The sequence below is a fragment of the Lontra canadensis genome, unplaced genomic scaffold, assembly GCF_010015895.1.
Source record: "Lontra canadensis isolate GAN:19392208 unplaced genomic scaffold, GSC_riverotter_1.0 scaffold2, whole genome shotgun sequence".
In the NCBI taxonomy this organism is placed as follows: domain Eukaryota; kingdom Metazoa; phylum Chordata; class Mammalia; order Carnivora; family Mustelidae; genus Lontra; species Lontra canadensis.
In genome coordinates, this window is record NW_022630996.1 from 8,022,365 (window position 1) to 8,043,120 (window position 20,756).

Genomic DNA, 20,756 nt, shown 5'->3' on the forward strand with positions numbered 1-20,756 from the left:
TCATTCATTCATTCATCATTCACTGGTGGGACAGACATTAGGAGGAACTTGCCCCAGGAGCAGGACGGAGTATCCACTGACTGTATATTCACGAGGACTGCGCTTCAGGGCAGAGCAGACGCCCCAAGAACGCCAGTTCTGGGTCCCCCAAGACTATGAGGGAAGGCATTTGGGCTGGACTTTGAGGCCTGGGCTTCCATCTGGAGACAGAGGGCCTGGCAACAGGAAGTGGGAGATGTTGGGACAAGGACAGGGTCCCTGGAGGCCTGGTCCTGGAGGCTTGGGGAGACAGACCCGTGAAGGAGAGTGGAAGGCCAGCCCTGTGAGAGGTTCGGGAGTGAGGCTTCACGGAAGGTCGTCCACAGGGGGTGACAGCACTGCACTGACAGTGGCCCTGGGGAGGACCCGGTGGGGAAGACCCCTGGGGAGGATCTCGTGGGGAAGACGCGCCAGACCGCGGTGAAGACAGCACTGAAAAGGCCTGAGGCGATGTAGGAAGGCCAGAGCCGGGCTGCCGGCGGGGACGGTGGGGTAGGACCGCCGCGGAGGACAAGGTTGAAGAAAGAACAAGAGCGGGAGAAGCAATGCACAAGGGGGTGGGGCCGGGGGAGGACGCTGGGCCGGTCAAAGGCGAGTCCTACATTTCGGAATGCCAGGGATGCCCTTGAATGAAACAAGAGATGGAACACAATGGCCTGGGGTGAGAAGGTTCTGAGCTTAGCTCCGAGGAACGTGCGGACAAAAATCAAAGTCACGTCACTCTGCCCGCAGGCGGGAGCCCTGGGGAGAGGCGAGGGGATCCAGACAGAGGTGGTCGGGGCTCCGCACGCACGAGCGCCTTGTGGATTTTGGTGGGGAGCAGCACTGGCCTTTCGTCCTCGGATCCCCCTTTCGTTCTTCCTTCTCTTGTGGAAGTCACCGCAGCGCGGAGGTGACAACACCTGGAGCTGCACCCCTCCCCCGCTCCCGCGCAGTGACCCGCAGTTGGGTGGCGACCGAAGTGCTCTGGGCTCAGGGTCTAAGCCTCACGCTTGCAAATCCTTGGGCTCGTCCGGCGTGAGCTTCATCAGTTTGTCCACGCAGAGCAGGATGAGGGTGAGGAACCACAGGCTCCAGCCCACGGCCGCCGCGATCCAGCCGTACTCGTCCACGCTGGTGTGGCAGCACCGAGCCGCCTGGGGGCAGAAGTCCACGTCTGGGGGGGAAGGGAGAGCAAGAACAGCAGGGCGCATGGCACCCGCCCACCCAGCTCCTCCTCCGAGGTTTGTAGGAACAAGCAAGGCGTCATAGGAGAGCTAGCGTTCACTAAAGGATGCCACACAGTGTGTCAGGTGCTTCCCACACGCTCCCTCGTTCATTCCCCACCCGGGCGAGGGACAGCGACTATTCCCATGAAGGAGCTGAGGCAGTAACTCACCAGAGGTCTCCAGATGACAGACCAGGACTCAAACCCAAGTCTGAAGGAAGCCAAAGCCGTGAACTTAACCTCTACCTATTATTCTCTACTTAATCTCAACCTATTATCTACCTGTTCCCTCCTTTGGAAATGCCCAGAGGTAAACCCATTTGGTCATCCAGGAAGGGCAGCAGAAAGGGAGCCAGACATAGAATAAAACAACACTGTCTATGAATTGGACACAGGGTAACAATGCTCCCTGCTTTAGGAAGTACTGAGCTCCTTGCCATTGGGAGTAATCAAGCAGAGGATGGACAGAAATATGCAAAGAGTGTCAAAACAAAGCTCCTGTGTTGGGCAGAAGTTGGACTGGCGGATTTTTACGGTTTTCAGCCTTCTAAGTTTCTAATGTATCTTTGGTTGCTCTGCTGTGGATGGGTCACGAAAGCCATCTGTACCAAAGATTGTGAGCCTACATCAAGGCCAAGGCTGAGATAGCTTTTTCAATGTGCTATGCAGGAAGTTCTGGGGACCATGAACAAACCACACCAGGGCACAGGAAGGCCAGGCAGGCACTGTGCCACCAGACCCCATCAAGAGAAAGCAAGCAGGCTTTGAATTCCCTCCCAGATTCGGGGCCAGCTCTGGGGTGAGGCCAGTAGCCAGGAGAAGCTTACTGGGGCACTGCTCTAGGCTTCCGGGATCTGGGTGCTGGGTGGTCAAGGTTGAGTTGTTGCTGTTCCTCGCTTCTGGAAGAAAAGACAAAAAAGGGTCTCGGGCAGGAGGAAAATTCATCCCCAGGCATAGCGTTTGAAATCTTTTTTGTGAATTCAGTGATACTGCAAAAGTATTATAGAAGTCTCGGTCTAGGTACTTTAAGACTTCATGCAACAAAGCTAACCTCTGTTCTGGACTGAGCTGTCCCGTCCAAGTTCACTGAAATCCTAACCCATGGTAGTGACTGCCTGTGGAGAAAGGGCCTTTAAAGAGGTTAAATCAAGGTTAAATGGAGTCATATGGGTGGGTCCCCATCCTGTATGACTGACATCCTGCGAGAAGAGGAAGAGACACCAGGTGTGCACCTGCAGAGAAGAGACTGGGTGAGGTCACCGTGAGAAGGTGGCTTCAGGAGAAGACAAGCCTGCTGACACCTGGAGTCACCACAGCTGTCAAAAAAGAAATTTCTATTGTCTAAGCCACCGAGTCTATGGTATGTTGTTATGGCAACAAAGAAATACAGTCCCCTTTGCCTTTCGCTATTGTCATTCAGAGACGGTTTATCTGCATGTCTCACGGATTCAGGGCTTCACAGCTCATCTCCTTCATGTCTCACCCTTCAGTGGCCAACGGCTTGCTGCAAATAGCTTTCCAAACACTCTATTTTAGCTATTTCCCATGCAAAGAGCTACGTGTAGAAATGGTTTCTTTCATCTATTTGAGAACGATCACTTAACAAGCTGGAATGTCTTCTCATAACGATCTCCAATTCCCTTAAAAAATTTGAATGACTAGGGGCGCCTGGGTGGCTCAGTGAGTTAAAGCCTCTGCCTTCGGCTCAGGTCATGATCTCAGGGTCCTGGGATCGAGCCCCGCATCGGGCTTTCTGCTCAGCAGGGAGCCTGCCTCCTCCTCTCTCTCTGCCTGCCTCTCTGCCTACTTGTGATCTCTGTCTGTCAAATAAGTAAATAAAATCTTTAAAAAAAAATTTGAACTACTGAATGTTGAAATCTGACTTTGATTCTTGACTTCTGATGATTATGCTGGTATACCTCAGGTGGATGGTTATCAAAAAAGATCCAACACTATGCAACCAAGTCCAGAGGTGGCTAGGATTTGCAGCCACTAGAGTTGCCTCCTGATCAGGAAGTAAAGAGCACAAAGGCAAAAAGAACTTTCTTGGGAATTCTCAAAGTTCTGTCAGACTGCGGGGGCGAGGTGGAGCTGCGGAGATGAACGGGGAGATGCCCAAGCATGAGAAGCCATTGTCTGCTTTCCCTTTCATGACTGAGAATGAGAAGACGGATGATCTAGGTCTGCTCTGTCCAATATGGCAACTACTTGTAGCTACTTAAATTTATTAGAGTGGAATTAAAAATTTAACTTCCTGATCATATTAGCCACATGTCAAGCACTCCGTTACCACATTGGATCACCACATTCCGGAACGCTACCATCCTGGAAACACAGCATAGACGTGGAACATTTCTGTAGAGGCCGCTTTTAGACAACAGCCATGAGCTCCGGAAGCTTGATCAGGGCAAAAGGGCCCACAGCAACCCCCAGCTGAAAGCAAACAGGGTCACGAAGCCTCGAAATAGCCACCTTCCCTGACCCATTCCAACCAGGCACAGTTCCCTGGAACGGGAAGGTCTCTCTGTTCCCATGCTCCTTCGCTCTGCCCTGTAACTACAGCCCCTCACCACCACCTCGTGGCAGTCTCTCCCTGGCTGTCCTGCCCACTGCCCCTGGCAGTGAACTCAGTAAACTTCTATCTCCTTTGTTCTGCTTGGGGGGAACTCTCTCACTATTTGTACGGCTGGCTCTCACCCCATTGGGACACCCCACAACTTCCATCATCAAAAAAATTTTTATTAGATAGTGTTAGTCTAGGTAGATCAAGACCAAGAGGTCAATTGCAAAGAATTGTTCTGGAAATTAATTATATGCTGTTCAGCTTCCTTGAAGATGGTAAAAAAAAAAAAAAAAAAAAAAAAACTACTTTGGAAACTCTCAAGGCCCCTCTGACTCTAGAGCAGCGTGTCCTTCTAGGGCAGCCTGTCCTTCAAAGGAGCTTGTTGTCATGCCGCAGGACAAGTCAGGAAGAAACTCCTTGTTTAGCCAAAGCCATGAAATTGCTGCTCAGAATAATTTTATGCCACCCGCCCACCAAGCCACTCCAATGTCCTGCCTGAAGTATAGTAATTACCTTGACAAAATCTGATTGTTACTGTAAATTATTTACAACTAAATGGCTTAGAACCTGGTCTTTATTTGTTTTGGAGAAACTGATTCCTCCACATTTAATTTCCCTTAACTTCCTTGGCTTTGACTTTCATCTCCCCTCTGCCCTCAAATGGGAGTCGTCCCTGTCTAGAGCTAGTGGATGGAAAAAACCTATTTAATCAGTCACTGGTATTATGTGAAAGCGTTTGTAATCGCCATTTCGATAGGTCAAAAATTTTTTTATATCAGTGATTTTGTATGATTCGAACTGAATAGTCTAGTTAATAATTTCTAAGAATTTAAACCTCATCTTCCTCCCTCATAAGCACAGCCAGTCAGGGACTAGTCCCACTTAGGGTCACTTCCAAAGTACTGGGTGCTGGAAACACCCAACAATTAAGTGCAATTAAATTTGTCAAGTTTTTTCAGAGCCTATTATGAGCAAGTCACTATGAGGGTAAACAAACAAAAGAAACGAAACATTTATTTGGGAAGCGGTATTAGAAAATAAAACATGCTAACATTCATTGTTTACCCTGTGCTGATTTACTAAAAGTTCTTTATATGCAGTGGTCTCATTTCATCTTTAGGACAACCCTATATATATAAGCGCTATGATCATTCTCACGGTATGAATGAGAAAACTAGGGCGCAGAGACGTTACGTGATTTGCTCAAGGCTGCACAGCTCGTAGTTGTGGAAGCCAGACTTGAGCTGAGGCTGAGTGGCTAGAGCTCACGCTCTGAACCTGCAAAGGAGAGGCGGTGAGGATAAAGGAGATAGATAGAGCTCTGAGGGGTCATCGTGGGTTGGTTTTGAGAGAGGGAACTCTGTCAAGGACAGGGCAGGAGCTGCAGAGCAGAGATCAAAGCCAGAGGGCACCGCCAGGAGCAAAAGAGTGTGAGAAATATCTTCCTGCATGGGGTGCAGAGCCCAGCCTGAGAGAGCAAGCCAGGGGCTGCTACCAACCCCTCGCGTCTGGGAACAGACAGGGCAACAGCTCAGCATCTCCTGTGCTCGGGGAAGGTGGGAGCCTTGTAGACAGCGTTGGGCAGTGTTCCTGTCTGAGGATTTTGAGAAAGTTGCAAAGGAAGCACAGGGTCAAGGGAGAGACTGAGGACCTTAGGGCAGGATCAGGAGTATGAAGCAAAGCGGGAATCGCAAACCGCAATAGCCAGGGGCACAGGGAAGGAACCATTGAAACGCAGTAAGCCAATAAAATGTCACTTTAGGCCAGACCGGTCCTTGGATGAGAGAGACTGTGGGTACATTGCTTTTTCCTCTTTCTTTGTGGCAAAGTCCACTCGAGGTGGCTAATCCTGTCCAAGCTGAGGTGCCCAGCATTTGATCAGGGGCTTGGGTAAACGTCCGACACCCCCTACACCAACCCACCACCTCCTGTCTAATCCTTCAGGTGAGAACTGTTTGCTCTTTGCTTTGTGCGGGACCAACCCTAGCCAAAGAATCCTCCTCCTTCCCTCTCCCTCCTCCCACCCTCTTCCTCCCTCCTCCCTCTTTCCCTCTCCTCCTCCTTTTCTCCCTCCCCCTCCCCATCGTGGCCAAGAATAAAGCCCACAGTTCTACCTGCCAAGCAAGCCAAGTGGAAGGAGGCAAAGACCAGGCTGAGGGCCAGGGCAGCCCAGGGTGCAGAGGTGAGGCGCTTCATGCCGAAGAGGGAGAGGGAGAGGGAGGCGTCTGTCCGCACTATCCCTGCAGAGGTGCGCGGAGGGCTGTGTGTCATGTGTCCCGTGTGGACCGTGTCCTGCGGGAGCTTGAAAGCAGTGCTGTCAGAGGTGAATTTCTGCTTGTGTTTGGGGGAAGAAAGAGGGGGTGGAGCAAAAGGAACCAGCTGTCACTCCTCGCTCTTACCTCTTCAGGAGGGAAGCTGAGCTATGCTGGCTGGGGGAGGAAGGGAGGGGTAATTTATGCAATTCTGCCTTGAGTTCATTGGTTATCCCTGCTGATAAAAGAGGGGGCCAGGGCAGAGTTTTGTGCCCTGCCAGCTCCTTGAGGTTGAGTTGGCTGCCGCTTTCATCTGCCCGGTGTAGCCCTGGATCCTTGATTCTCTCCAGTCCAGTATTTACTGACAGCTACTATGCGTACTGAACTATGCTAGAATCTGGGAATGGCCGCCCTCGAAGTCCTTTCATTACACACACATGTCATCCAAACACAGACCAGTGTTTTGGGCATGACTGGGGAAGGACAGAGTGCTTTGGGTTCTTGGCAGCAAGAACCTACATCTGCAGATGGGATGCTTCAAGACCAACATGGTGTTGGAGTTGCGCCTTGAAGGGTGAATAGAATTTTCACAAAGAGAAGAGGAGGGCACAGTAGGCGGGAGGGACAGAGGAGTCAAGGGCCAGAGGTAAGGGGTGCTCGGGAGTCCACCGTGAGTCCACTGCAGCACAGATAATGGGACGGGACCTGAGGAGCAGGAGAAGGGGAAGTGACCAGCGAGCCGTGGGACTGAGACTGGTGTGCCAGGCTGGGGGGGTTTGAAACAACCAGGAGGAAAAACAAAGTCTTTGTGAAGATTTTGAACCAAAGAGTAACATTTATTGAACACCCCCCCCCCCTTTTATATGAAAGGCATCACCGTAGGCGTTTGGGACCCACCGATGCCTAACGTGGTCCTACTCTCGATCCCACTAATGGTCCAGCAGTGAGACCAGCCATAAAGAAAGATGTGTGGCACAGTATGGTAAGACTCAAACATGGGTGTCTTCTACAGCTGTGGGAATACAGGGGAGAGTGGTTCAACCTGCCTGAGAGGTACAGGGGAAGCATTCATGGGAGAAGTGACATTTGGGCTGGGTATTGAAGTTTGCATACACAGGTGGGAGCTGATGGGGCAGCCCACACAGGGGAAGGAGGATTGTCTGGGGGCCTGCAGGCCCATCATGTATAGATAAGTACTCTGTCTTCGTGCCCAAGAGCTGGTCTGGTCAAGAGAGCGAGGGATAAAGTCTGGCTGGTTCAAAGCTTTGTGGAAGGACATATAAGCCACGTGTCATTTTGGGGTAAGGGTGTCTTACCGGAGTACATCAGCCCAGAGGAGGCATTTTTTTCTAATTTGCCCAAAAGTACAAATGAGTGGTGGCCCTATAGTCTTGGGGTTGGAGGGTTGGGAGCAGAGGTGCTTTAAGAAGGCTAACCTGGGGGCACCTGGGTGGCTCAGTGGGTTAAAACCTCTGCCTTCAGCTCAGGTCATGATCCCAGGGTCCTGGGATCGAGCCCCGCATCAGGTTCTCTGCTCAGCAGGGAGCCTGCTTCCCCCCTCCCTCTCTGCCTACTTGTGATATCTGTCTGTCAAATAAATAAATAAAATCTTAAAAAAAAAAAAAAAAGAAGGCTAACCTGCAGGGGATGGCACACACATCCACGTTAGACATACCGCTTGGTGGAACGTTCAGTTACTGAGCAGCTGCTGTGTGCTGGGCATTCGCTATGGGAGGGGCTTCTGAAATGGCTCAGGCACCACAGTCCTTGTCCTCAAGGAGCTCAGGGCCCGGTGAGAGAGAGAGAGAGAGAGAAAGGAATAATGACAACACAATAAAATAAGTGTGGCAAGGAAGTCTCGACAAAGAACGGGAAAATCATGGAGGAGGGTTGGGGACTAGAGGGTTCAGTGAACATTTCATAATAAGGAAGGCATTTTGACCTGATCCTTGAAATCTGTGTGGTCTGCCAGGCACGGGAAAAGGGGACAGTGTATGTGCAAGACCCGTGAGGCATGAACGCGTGCCTCTTCTCTGGGGAGTAGTCACTGCCTTGGGAGCATGACTTGGGCTGAGGATGTGTCTGGTTTGACTAAGAACAGATCGTAAATGGTCCTGAATGCCAGACAAAGCAGACTGGCCTCTATTTTACCACTGGGGCCCCTTATAGGGAACTTGTGCATGTGGACAACTTTATATTTCAGAAACATGGAAGATAGATCCACAGAGGGCAGGCCTGGATTCAGAGAGGTCCTCTTAGACACTGTTGCTCTAAGACACTCTTGCAAAAATCCCAGCCAGACAGGGTACCTGGCTGGCTCAGCTGGTAGACCATGCTGCTCTTGATCTTGGCATTGAGAGTTCTAGGCCCATGTTGAGCGTAAAGCTTACTTTAAAACAAAACAAAAAAAAATCCCATCCAGAGATCCAAAGAGCCCTGAAATAAAAAGCTGGATTGAGGATAGAGAAGAGGGAATTAAGAGGCATTTATCTGGCTGAATCAACATAAGGGAACCCAGGGAGTGGCTTCCCCAGGTTCCAGCTGGGGCGGGTGGGTGGCCATGGAGTCAGCCTGGGGTGGAATTCCAGCCCAGCTTTTCTTGGCTGAGTGGCCCTGGCAAGTTACTTTATACCTCAGGTTCTTTATCTGACAAGAACTAAGATCCATCCCGTGGCTTGTTATGATGCCTGAATGAAGTGACCCACATGACAGGTTTCCCTGCAGTGCTGCGAGCCAGCGGTAGTAAACACTCAGTAAATGTTAACTCTCATTTGAACAGAAGGATCTTAAGTAGAAAATGTGGGATGGAGGTAGTTCTCTGGAAAAAAATAATGAAATCTATGTGTTGATTTATTTATATCCTGCGTGGATCCAAAAAGGGTTGAAGGAAGCTTCCCTACAATTAATTAAGCCAGATAAAATAAATTTAAAATGAAAGGGAAGAAATGAAGCAAAGGGGAGGAAATAGAAGAGGGATCTCTGAGTGACTTTAGAGCACAAAATGGCACACATGTTTTCTAAGCTTTGCATTGACCCGTGGGAAGAGGATAGGGTCATCTGCCTACAGGTCACCCGCATGACTCATGGGCTCCCAAGATGAAAAACAACAGAGTAAGTACAACCACTCTTGATACCAGGACAAGAGGCATTTTTCTCCTTGGGTCCTCCACAGAGATGACATGACTTAATGGGACGGACACTATTCTTGACATTTCCTTCACAGTAAACCCCGCGATAAGCCTCAGAGACTAGGGCTGATTTATCCCACAGATGCTAGAGATGACAGCAGTGCCTGGAGTTCAACAACATTTTCGAGGGTCTCGAAAATGCGGGACACCTGAAAAGAGGTTCTTGGCTCCAAAATATGAACAATAGACCGTACATTCAAAAGGAAAAGATGACTTCAAAAGCAAAGTTATACAATTTGTTTTCAACTTTTAAGCAGAAATGGACGTAGGGTGTTGGGTGCGTCTTAATACACTGGATGTGCTTGTCCCTCTGAAATGATGACAGCCTGGGACGTGCAAAGATTTGAAACAGCCCTGCCTAGGGTCATTGTTGATGGTGGTTTGAGTAGCACCCACTGATCTAAGCTGACAGCGTCCTATCGAATCATACCAGGGAAAGCAATTCTGGGAGTAACGGTAGAGAGAGCAAGGACGATAATCTGTCCCCTGTCTCTTTCTTTTTAATACACTGTGGTTTGACCCGGACTGTTTTAGATTAGGAGTTTGCAAATCAATGGAAAGACAAACATTCTCTTAACAGATGAGAGGATTTTCTTATCCTAAAATAGGATAGTATGGGCTTGATTGGTGTCTTATACCTTGTTAATTCCCAAAGTCTGGGCTGCATAGCAGATATTCTTACAAATATCACCATTATGAGCCCCCCCCCTTTTTTTTTTTGAACAGGTCTATACTTAATAACTCTGTGCAGATGGTTACCTCACCTAGCAACTCTCTCATACATTTTACATTAGGTTTGCTTTGGAGAGCGTACCGGGAAGTTGTGTTGCTCAAAGCTAGACATTTTCTGGGAACTTCCTCAAGATTATTTTTTTTTTTAATGGTTGAGTTAAGTGTTTGGTTACCTTTCAAAAAAAGTCCAGGCTAAAATGTCGCCAGCCTCCATGGTGGCGTTTGGGATGGGACTGGCTAAGATGGTGGGAGGTTCATGGCCCTCACTGCCTCCAGTTTTATGTTTTCCCTGATAAAATTGCATTTGAAAAAGAAGAGGAGGGGGGCACAGTGTTTCCTGTGGTGAAAGACTGAAAACCAGCATTCTGTGGGCTGGAGTGTTCTCCTATAGGTGGGATACTTTATGCGAAGAAAACTTCCTTTGTGATTCTGATAGGCCCCTTTCCTGTCCCTTCCATCCCTGGGAAGAGACCACTGGCTTTGAACTTGGGGTTTCATTTCCAATGAACCCATCCTGAAGAGAAGCATGGCCCTAACCACAATTATGCCTGCTATGCCCTAACTTCTGACCAGACGTGGGCCCATGTATCTTTCAGCAGCGGGCTTTGTCACGCTCTGTTTTCTCAAGATAATGGCAGTCTACGTTCTTGCATGGACTGAGACATGTAGCTTTACCTGAGCAGGATCTGGTTTGTGGGGGAAATTAACCACACCCACTGCTGCTCAGTTGTGGGTCTATAATTTGGAGAGCATGAGAAAGAAAAATGGAGTTCAATCCCGAGATCACGCCATAGGGATGACCAAAGTAACAAAGTGAGCAAGGTCTTGGGTCCACCATTTGGAAGCATTTTTGAACCGTTCCCGGGATAATTCACTCAACTATTGCATGAGGGGTGGGGGGTGGTACCAGACAGAAGTGAGGTTAACAAATGGAGGAGATTTCTTCTTGGCAAAGGCCATCTTCCATGTGGGCCCTGGATCTCATTCTTTCCCATCTTCTTAGATTGCACTGCAATCTGTGAACATACTTTGAGGATTTCTATGTTTTGTTATTCATTAAGACGCATCATATGGCCATTTGGGGAAAACATTTGGCAGTGCTTGAAAAGAATGTGTCATGCAGTTGTGGGGTTCAGTGTTCCGTGTAAGTCCATTAGTGCTAATTGTGTGGCTTACATCTCTTGTATCCTTCCTGTTTTTAAAAATCTGGTCTGCTTATCCTGTCAAATACTGAGACAGATGACTGTGGATTTCTCTCTTTTCTTTGTAGTTTTGTCTATTTTAGCATTAAGTAGTTGAGGCTGTCATTAGGCCTCATGCCTAATTGACACCCTGGTGAATTGAACCTTCTTAAAAAAAAAATCACTTTGTAGTACCCCTCTCTATCTCTAGTGGTACTTTGTGCCATCAAGTTCGCTTTGACATTACGACAGCTAAACCGCCCTTCTTTTACTTTGTTTCGCATGCTGGGCCTTTTCCTATCATTTCTTTCAACTTTTCTAAATTCTTACTATTTTGGATGTATACCTCACAAAAACGTAGTGTAGGATTCTTTTTTTTAAAGCTGGCCTTAGATTATTTACAATAGCCAACCTATGGAAGCAATAAAAAACAAAACAAAACAACCTGGACTTAGAATCTTTGTCTTTAATTTGGCCATTTAACCTGTGTACATGGGATGTATTGATAGCGATTGGTTTAGGTTTGGATCGCCTTCTGACCGAGTGCTCTCTGGTTTCCCCATCTGTTTGACATCCCCTTTTCCTTTTTTCTCACCACTTTCGGATTGCACTTTTTATTGTGTTTTTTTTTGTTTGTTTTGTTTTGTTTTGTTTTTGTTTTTTAGAGATTACTGCAGACATTCTTGTCTTTTCAAAGTCTAATATTGATACTTTTACCATCTTCCCAAACAATATGAAGAGCTTAGAACTTTAATATTACTTGTCTACTCCTAATTTTTGTATCATTAAAATTATGTATTTTAAGTATACACATATACACATCATTACTATTCTATACAGTGAATGTTTACTTAAATTTATTGATGTATTTGCCACTTGATTGTTCTGGATTCCTTTCTGCAAGTCTTGTCTTCCAGCTATGATTCTTCTCCTTGGATCTTCAGGAGGATCTTCAGGTATTCCCACGGTGGAGTGATTAATGCTCTTAGTAGTTGTTTGTTAGGATATGTTTCTCTTCTTCCTTTATTCTTGAAAATTATTGTCATTGAGTGCAAAATTTTAGCTTTTTTTCTATCAGTGCTTTAAAGATGTCATTCTAGGGGCACCCGGGTGCCTTAGTGAGTTAAAGCCTCTGCCTTCAGCTCAGGTCATGATCCCAGGGTCCTGGGATTGAACCCCACATCAGGCTTTCTGCTCAGCAGGGAGCCTGCATTCCCCTCTCTCTCTCTGCCTGCCTCTCTGCCTACTTGTGATCTGTCTGTCAGATAAATAAATAAAATATAAAAAAATAAAAGATATCATTCTATTTCTTTTGACTTCCACTCTTTCTTTTGAGAACTGTCCGTTAACTGTGCTCCCTTGTAAGTAATTTGTCTCTCGTTAGTTTGGTTGTTTGAAACATTTTTGCTTTGTCTTTGGTTTTCAGAAGTTTTATTACAATGTGTTTAAGTATGGGTTTCTTTTTATCTGTTTTGCTTGGGGTTTGTAGGCAATCGAATATGGAGTTTGATATCTTTTATCAGTATTGAGATATTGTCAGCCATCAAATACTACTGCTGTCCCATTCTTCTCTCTCTGTCTGGTCCTCCAATTACACACAGGTTAGACTTTTTCACTGTAGACTCTAATACTCTAACCCTCTTCTTTATTCTCCATCCTCTGGTTTTCATGGGCTTTATTCTGAATATTTCTTCTGCCCTATCTTTTATTAAATCTCTTATCATCTGTGTCTAATCAACTTTCATAATTATCCATAGGAGTCTTAATTTCAGTTACTTTAGTTTTAATTCTAGCATTTCCACTTTGTAGACTATTAAATAGCTTTTTGTTATATGGTCTAATTTTCCGTCTTCATGACCAGAGTGAACATAATTAAAAAACCTGCTTGATAACATCGATATTTGTTCACCGCCATTGATCTGATTTTATGGTCCATTATTTCTCCTGGTTGGTTTTCATTCATATCACTGTGTTTCCTTGTATACCTGGTTATTTTTATTGTGTGCATAATTGCAATTACACACAGTTGTTTGTAGAAATAACTTGACGCTTAGTATGAGTCATGATTTTTTTTTTTGTTTGTTTGGTCACTTCAGTCGGGGGGCCAACAACAATCTGCCACAATGTGTCTAGTCTCTAATACTGAGATATTTATAGCTAAGTTGTTGACTTTGTAAGGGTTAATTTATTTTGGTCACCTTTTCTTCTATGTGCAGCTCTTTGGAAAATTTTTCCCCAAGGAAATTAGAGATGAGCACAGAAATGCATATCCAAGATTCTCCACCTCAACATTACAATATTTGTGAAAATGAGAGCTTAGAAGCAGCTTATAATGGGATAAAAGATAGCTTTTAAAACACTGTTTTACACTGATATTTAATTACTTGGAAAAACACTTGCTGTATAATACAAAGCCGAAAAAACAGGATGTGAAACTGTATATTTAGTAGAATTCCAGTTTTGTGATACACATGCATATGCAAAGAAGAAGCTTGGGAAGCATCCTATCAAGATGTTGGCAGTGGCCATATCTAGAATTAACACTTTGCAACAAATTTTATTTTCTTCTTTACACTTTTATAGGTCTTTCAGATTTTCTGCAATGAGTGCATATTACTCTTTTTTTGAATATGTATTACTCTTATAATCAGGCAATGAAATCAAATTAATACATCTTAAAGTCTTTAAAAAAAAGATTTTATTTATTTATTTGACAGAGAAAGAGCAGAAACAAGGGGAGCAGCAGGCTGAGGCAGAGGGAGAAACAGGCTCCCCGCTGAGTAGGGAGCCTGACACGAGGTTCGATCCTAGGACCCTGGGATTATGACCTGAGCTGAAGGCAGACACTTAACAGACTGAGCTACCCAGGCACCCCCTGTTTGTTTGCTTGTTTTCAATTTTTTAAAAAATACATTTAAAAAAAAAGAATATTTCAGGGGCACCTTGGTGGCACAGCCAGTCAAGCACCTGAGTTTTGGTTTCGGGTCAGATCGTGATCTCAGGGTGGGGAGATCAAGCCTTTTGTCAGGTTCCCTGCTCAGTGCGGAGTCTGCTTCAGGTTCTCTCCCTCTCCTTCAGCTTCTCCTGCTTGTGCTCTCTCTCTCTAAAATGAATAAATGAATCTTGAGTATTTCACAAGAAAGCAATACAGTTACAATAGAGCAGATAGACTACATTTAACAGTACTTATCAGGTGGCCTGGGAAAATTTTCAACGTCAGGGAATCTTCTTTTCCATAAAAAAAATTTTTTTAGGTGCTATTTATTTATTTGTTTGTTTTAGAGAAAGAGAAAAAGGCAGGGAGGGGCAGAAGGAGAAGGACACAGAGAGAGAGAGAGAGAGAGAGATTCTTAACCAGGCTGTACGCCCAGTACAGAGCCCAGTGTGGGGCTTGATCTCACAACCCTGAGATCATGGCCTGAGCCAAAATCAAGAGTCAGATGTTTAACTGACTGAGCCACTCTGGTGCTCCCCTCAACCACCCCCCCACCAAAAAAAAAAAAAAACAAAAACCAAACTAATTAAATGTCAAGTTGTATGTGGTGTGGATAATTGCTTATTCACAGACAGCCTCTGTTTTTGGCGTGCCCAAGGTATACAACAGAAGGTCACACTCCAGAATGTTCAGGACATGAAGAAGACTAGAAATGAGACAGAGAAAAAAAGTAGAATCTCAGTGTCGGAAAGGGACCTTGAGGCCATCAGGCCCAATCCTTAACCTAGTAAGAATGTTCTCCTACAAAGAAAGTAGTATGTTAGAGAGCTTGGTAAGGCTGTATTTGACCTCTCTTGCCTCTCGAGGTTGTTACTTGGACTTCTGCTACAATGACTCATATAGCAGATTTCTTACTAATTTTTTTTTTAAGATTTATTTTTTTATTTATTTTGGAGAGAGAGAGAGCGCAAGCACGAGAGCATGAGCAGGAGGGGCAGAGGGAGAGGGAGAGAGAATCTCAAGCAGGCTCTGTGCTGAGCCCGATGTGGGCCTTGATCTCATGACCCTGAGATCATGACCTGAGCTGAAACCAGGAGTCGGACATTTCACCAACTGCCCACCCAGGCACTCCTGTTTCTTTCTAATTTTTAAGGCAGCCAATTCCACTGTGAGATAGCTCTACCTGTTGGAAATGTTAGTGAGTTACTAGCACCAAAAAGGTAAGGGCATTTTAAGGTGAAGTTAATACAGTGGGAGGGGAGGGCCTGTCCAGCTCTAAAACTTTATGATTGGCAATTGCTGACTTCTTCATTCCCAGCCTTACCGTTTGTACAAAATATTTCTGTTGGCCCAACAGTGCTTGTGGTCAGCTTCATTTTTGTTTAGTAAACAGAGATGTATGTTCTCAAAGAGTAATTTTAAGCTAAGGTTTTTGGAAAATAAACTGCATGTTTGTGATAAACACTCAGCCCATTTTTCTTTTCCAGTTTGTCCACATGAAACTAAAAAGGATCAGAGAGCTGAGTCATACACTTTTGGCCCTTCTTCCCAGCCTCCAGCTTCTTCCCTCTGGCTGTGTGCTTCTGGCTGCTTCTGGAACTTTCCTTCACTCTCTGTCATTTGTCTGGGCTGCCTATGGCCTGGACAACCAGCTGTGAGTCAGGAGTCCCAGATTCTATGTTTGTGTTATCTTCTTCTGTGTGACCTTGGGGGAGGTCATGTAACCTTGGTGATGATGGTACCCAGAGAGGTGGCGGGGGCTATCTGGGAGAGAGACACATGGGGGAAAATCCAGGGAAATGTTGCCCTCAATCCTTTGTGAGAAAATTTTTATCTGGGGTCCCCAGGACCCTCCTGATGGGCGAGGTTATCCCTACTAGGGGTTTTGCTACCTGTATTGCCTAATGCAAAGGGATGTTTTGTCCTGTGAGAGACAAACAGGAAACTAGCAGCGATGCTGTGAAGAGACTCTAAGAGTCTAGAGCCCATATTCTGCTTCTAGCCACTAATTCGCTGGCAGACCTTAGGCAAATTCTTTCACCCCCTGGGTTATTTCCTCATCCCTACAGCAAGGGGGTTGGACTCGATGATCTCTACATTTTCCTCCAGAGGTACAAATCTGTGACTCTGTGTTCAACAGAGTATAGTTAATGGAGAAGCAAGTGGAGGCAGCCATCATGTGGAAAAGAGCCTCCCCAAGGGAGTTTTGTAAATATTATTACGGAAAAGGCAACTAAGTGGGGAGGTGCCCCTGAGTGCAAAATGGGGAGGTCTGAAAGGTAAAATGCATCAGTGACAAACTTTGAGGCATTTTGTTCTCTTCATGAGGAAATTTTGTTTTCCTCTATCTCACTGCCAGTTGGTCTGTGACTTGGCAAGTGAAGACAGAAAGGAGTGGAGTGTAAAGTAGCTCCGCTCTGGAGAAAGGAGACGCAGAGCGACAAGGCCAAGATACGTGGAGGTGGAGGACAAGGAAGCTGGAGGGTTCCATGATGGAGGGTTTTCTCCTGAGGAGTGAGGTGGCCGACTGCTGAGGGGAGGGAGGTAAGATGAAATGGAGCAGGGGAGGAAAATGTGGCTGTCAGGGGGCTCTTTCTTTTTTAGGGAATAATCGTGGGTTGTAGAGTTGAGTTGTAGAACAACTCTGAGGGCCGGACTGATGTTGGAGGGCACCATTGTACACTGTGACACTCCCTGGGGAGGGTCCACAGCCAGGAGGGGATGGGGAAGTACATGGAGGAGAAGATTCTGGTTTGAGCACACATCACACTGACCTCAGTGTGCTGTAGTGACATGAGCTCTTGGACATTACTGTCAACAAATAGCAACTTTCTGCATGTGTGTGTGTACGTTGAATGTCCTTCCCTCTCTTTTTAGCAACCTCAAATCATCCCCTCTGTCTCTAGCACTTTCCCTCTATGAATGCTTATGGGGAAGGATTGTGGATGGCGGGGGGTCAACGTGTGGCAGACGGTGAAGTGTGCCAGGCGGGTGGTTGATACAATCCATTACATGAATGAAGGTGATCTGGCCGGAATTCAGTTCAGGAAAATTAGACACTGTTTTTGGAAAAACAGGTTGTTACTTTTGCAGTTAGATTGTTATTTTTGGATTAAATTCCTTGGGAGTGTTTTAGCTTGCTCTCCACGTATCCCTTTTGGTTTTTTAAATTATGATGATCTCCTGTAAGGTGATCTTGTACCGCTGAACCTGTAGTCGAGCACAGTACCTTTGTAATCCCCTGTATTGGGACGTGGGAACAAAGGAGGCCCTTTGTTCAAAAGAATGTCTATTTGGAAAGGTGTAAGTGGAGCGTTCACGTCTTTGGCTCCTCAAGAGCCATTTTATAGAAAGTCCTCGGGGCACAGAAGTGCCTCGCCAGAGACCTGCATAGACGAGTATAAAGAGGCCCCAAAGGGCACTGTGCCCCAGCCTTGTCTAAAGAATGGGACCATTGGCGCTAAAGCCTAAGTGTCAAAAACATTTGATAATAGAGGGAACTGAGTCTGTTCTAAGAAGTTTGTTTTTCTCAAGACCCAATGCCAAAGGTGTCAATTTCCTTTAAAGTATCAGGTTGAGAATTTTGAAGACTCATAAAAACGAGGCTCAATGACCAACAAGAAAACGACTGGCTTGCAGGGAAATGTAAAAGCCATCTTTGTATGATTCCAAGTGATTGTCTCACAGGTACTTAATGGGTAAGGAAAGGTAGATGATGCCAGTTTTCAGATGTGCTGGGTCGCAGGTGCTAACAGAATTATCTTTGAGTATCAACTGTCTCTTCCTTGAGAAAATAAGTGAAGTCTTCCCATGATGCCAGTTTTCTCCTCAGTTACTGTCCGCTCCCTCTTTCCCTTTCACAGCCTGAGATCTTGAGACAGTTTGAGAGTATCCGGCATTCGTCACCGGCCACTGACTTCCCAATTCCCTAGTTGCTTCTTTAAATTCTGCCCCTGCAGGAGGTCCTTAAGGTCACCAGTATCCTCCAGAAGACAGACAGTGAGCACTCCATGATTCTCGAGACACTTTCTTCTCTTGACTTCTCTTCTGACTGTCCTCCTCGGTCTCTGTTTCTGGTCCATCTCCTCTGTCCTACCTTCAGACCTCTGGGTCTCCCACTCTGGGGCCTGACTTCATTGCCTCCCCCTTATTGCGGACTGAATTGTGTCCCTCTCTGAATTGCGTCCATAGGGTGACGTTCTAACCTCAGGACCTCAGAATGTGACCTTATTTGGAAATAACCTGTTCTATGTTAGTATCAATACCTATTTTTATGAAAATACTGTATTTTCCAAAACAATTTAGTGAAAAGAATAGCAGGGATTGCTTTATTTTGCAAGTTTCCTTAATGGCTGACTTAATAGGAGACAGCTGGATGCCTTTTGCATATCTATTTTTACTTTCGGACTCCTTGCTATATGTTTTTTGTTGAAATATGTGATGAAAATCTCGCCTCACATAAATATGTAGTTTGAAAAAAGGGAAAAATGGGGATGCCTGGGTGGTTCAGTTTGTTAAGTGTCTGCCTCAGGTCAGGATCCCAGGGTGGTGGGATGGAGTCCCACATGGGGCTCCTCGCCCCGCAGGGAGCCTGCTTCTCCCTGTGTCTGCTGCTCCCCCTGCTTGTGCTCTCTCTCTCTCTGACAAGTAAATAAGATCTTTAAAAAAAGTAAAAATAAATAAAGAATGGAAAAATGTTACTAGTCTTTCAGGGAGTTGTGTATATCTGTCATTGATACTCTCCTGAAACTTAACAAGTGTCATTTTTAAAAGCGTAGGTGCCATATGGAATCAGAAACCAAACCATTGACCTTTTCATTACAATCCCTTGGCTAATCGTGTAATTTCCGTGGATCATTTGCCCAAATGTGGCTGTATAGCATCATGAATTGGGCATTTGGGAAATATCGGTTCCCTGAGTTTTGCAGATCTCCCAAATGCTGTCACATTTCATCATACAACAACTTCAAAAAAAATCACATTTATAAATATCCCCCACAGAAATATACTCATCAGAAAAGTTTTCTGCATTGAGAAGCTGTCAAGTTCCTGTTGGCGCATAAAAGTTTTCCAAAATTTTAATTGTGGTTTGAAAGTTAGAATTTCATCATTGGCAACAAACAATGTCGGTTGTTTTCCTTTGAAATGACAGAATTGTTTGGATCGGCTCTGAAAATGCGCCCGCCAAATGCCTCTGTCTGAATAAGCATCACTTGTCAGCTGTTCCTCCAAATAAAGATGGCGTTTTAGGAAAAGAGCAGCTCATTCCGCTGACAACTCACACCAGCGCTCTCCTGACTTCATATGCCAGGGATGTGCTTTCTGGGTGCTTTCCATTTTGTTCCCCAGGATATTAAAAATAAAACAATATCCTATGGTTCGCCTGGACCATGTCTCTGCTTGCTGGTGCTCTTGCCTCCCTCCCTCCCCACTCTGCATTTACCACCCCGCCCCCTGGCTCTGGACCCATCAAGGGCACCAGCCACTCTTGTGATAAAGCCACAGTCCTTAATAGGGTCCATGGCTTGTGGCAGTCCTCCTTGGGCTTCCTGCGCCAGTGCAATCCCACTCCCCGGCACGCCTTCCCTCTGCCCTATTTATCCGGACTTCTTTCCCCAAGGAAGAAGTCAGATTGTGCAGCCCAGAGAGCTGTGTTTTCTCCTTCTGTGTACCCATAGCAGTTATAACACATTTGTCCCTGTGGTTATTTAATAATCTGATTACTGAGACCAGAGTGTCTCAGCTCTTGGAGCCGCGCTATTGGGGTTCAAGTCCCCGTTTTACCACTTGCTAGCTGAGCAACCTTGGACTTGTCACCCGTCTCAGATTCCTAATCTGTAAACCAGGTAAATCACAACAATGAGGATTTAAATTATACCTATTTCTTCGGGCTTTGTCTTACATCAGGTCATAGAAAACCTCATCTGGGTATTAGCCATCGAAATTAGGATTATTATGTTTGACTGTCCTGCTAGACTTCACCAGAACAGGAACTGTTTTGTTCATGTTGTACCTTGTCTGGCACATCATAGTTACTCAGTACTTTTGAGATGATTTTCTTTTATTGTCAATGAAAATTTAGTTTTAATTAAATGTTTGATTTTCTTTAAAGTAGTCAATGGGGGAGCCCCTGGGTGGCTCAGTCGTTAGGCAGCTGCCTTTGGCTCAGTTCATGATCCCGGGGTCCTAGGATCGAGCCCCTCATTGGGCTCCTTGATCATCAGGAAGCCTGCTTCTCCCTCTCCCCCTCCCCCTGCTTGTGTTCCCTCTCTCGCTCTCTCTCTTTCTCTCTCTCTATCAAATAAATCAATAAAATCTTTAAAAAAAAAAAGAAATGGGACGCCTGAGTGGCTCAGTGGGTTAAGCCTCTGCCTTCAGCTCGGATCATGATCCCAGGGTCCTGTGATTGAGCCCTGCATCGGTCTCTCTGCTCAGCAGGGAGCCTGCTTCCCCCTCTCTGCCTGCCTCTTTCTCTCTCTGTCAAATAAATAAATAAAATCCTTGAAAATTTAAATAAAATAGTCAACGGATGCCAATTAAAAAAAATCAAGTGGTGCAAAGAGTTTATCAAAATAACGATAAAGTCTCCTGCTCCCATCCATGTGCAGTTTTGTTCCCTTAGGATTACTTTTGTCTAGTTTTTTCTTCCTGTGGTTACT

General features: G+C 45.8%; 1 protein-coding gene across 1 annotated transcript; it reads right to left on the reverse strand.

Annotated features, from left to right (window-relative positions):
• Window positions 1–859: 859 nt before the first annotated feature.
• On the reverse strand, window positions 860–6,099 carry TMEM213 (transmembrane protein 213). The gene is made up of 3 exons (XM_032868286.1): window positions 5,924–6,099; window positions 2,074–2,145; window positions 860–1,195 (listed from the first exon to the last, which is right to left on the reverse strand). Exons 1-3 carry the CDS (start codon window positions 6,078–6,080, stop codon window positions 1,026–1,028), a joined length of 399 nt encoding a protein of 132 aa, XP_032724177.1. The 5' UTR covers window positions 6,081–6,099; the 3' UTR covers window positions 860–1,025.
• Window positions 6,100–20,756: the final 14,657 nt, after the last annotated feature.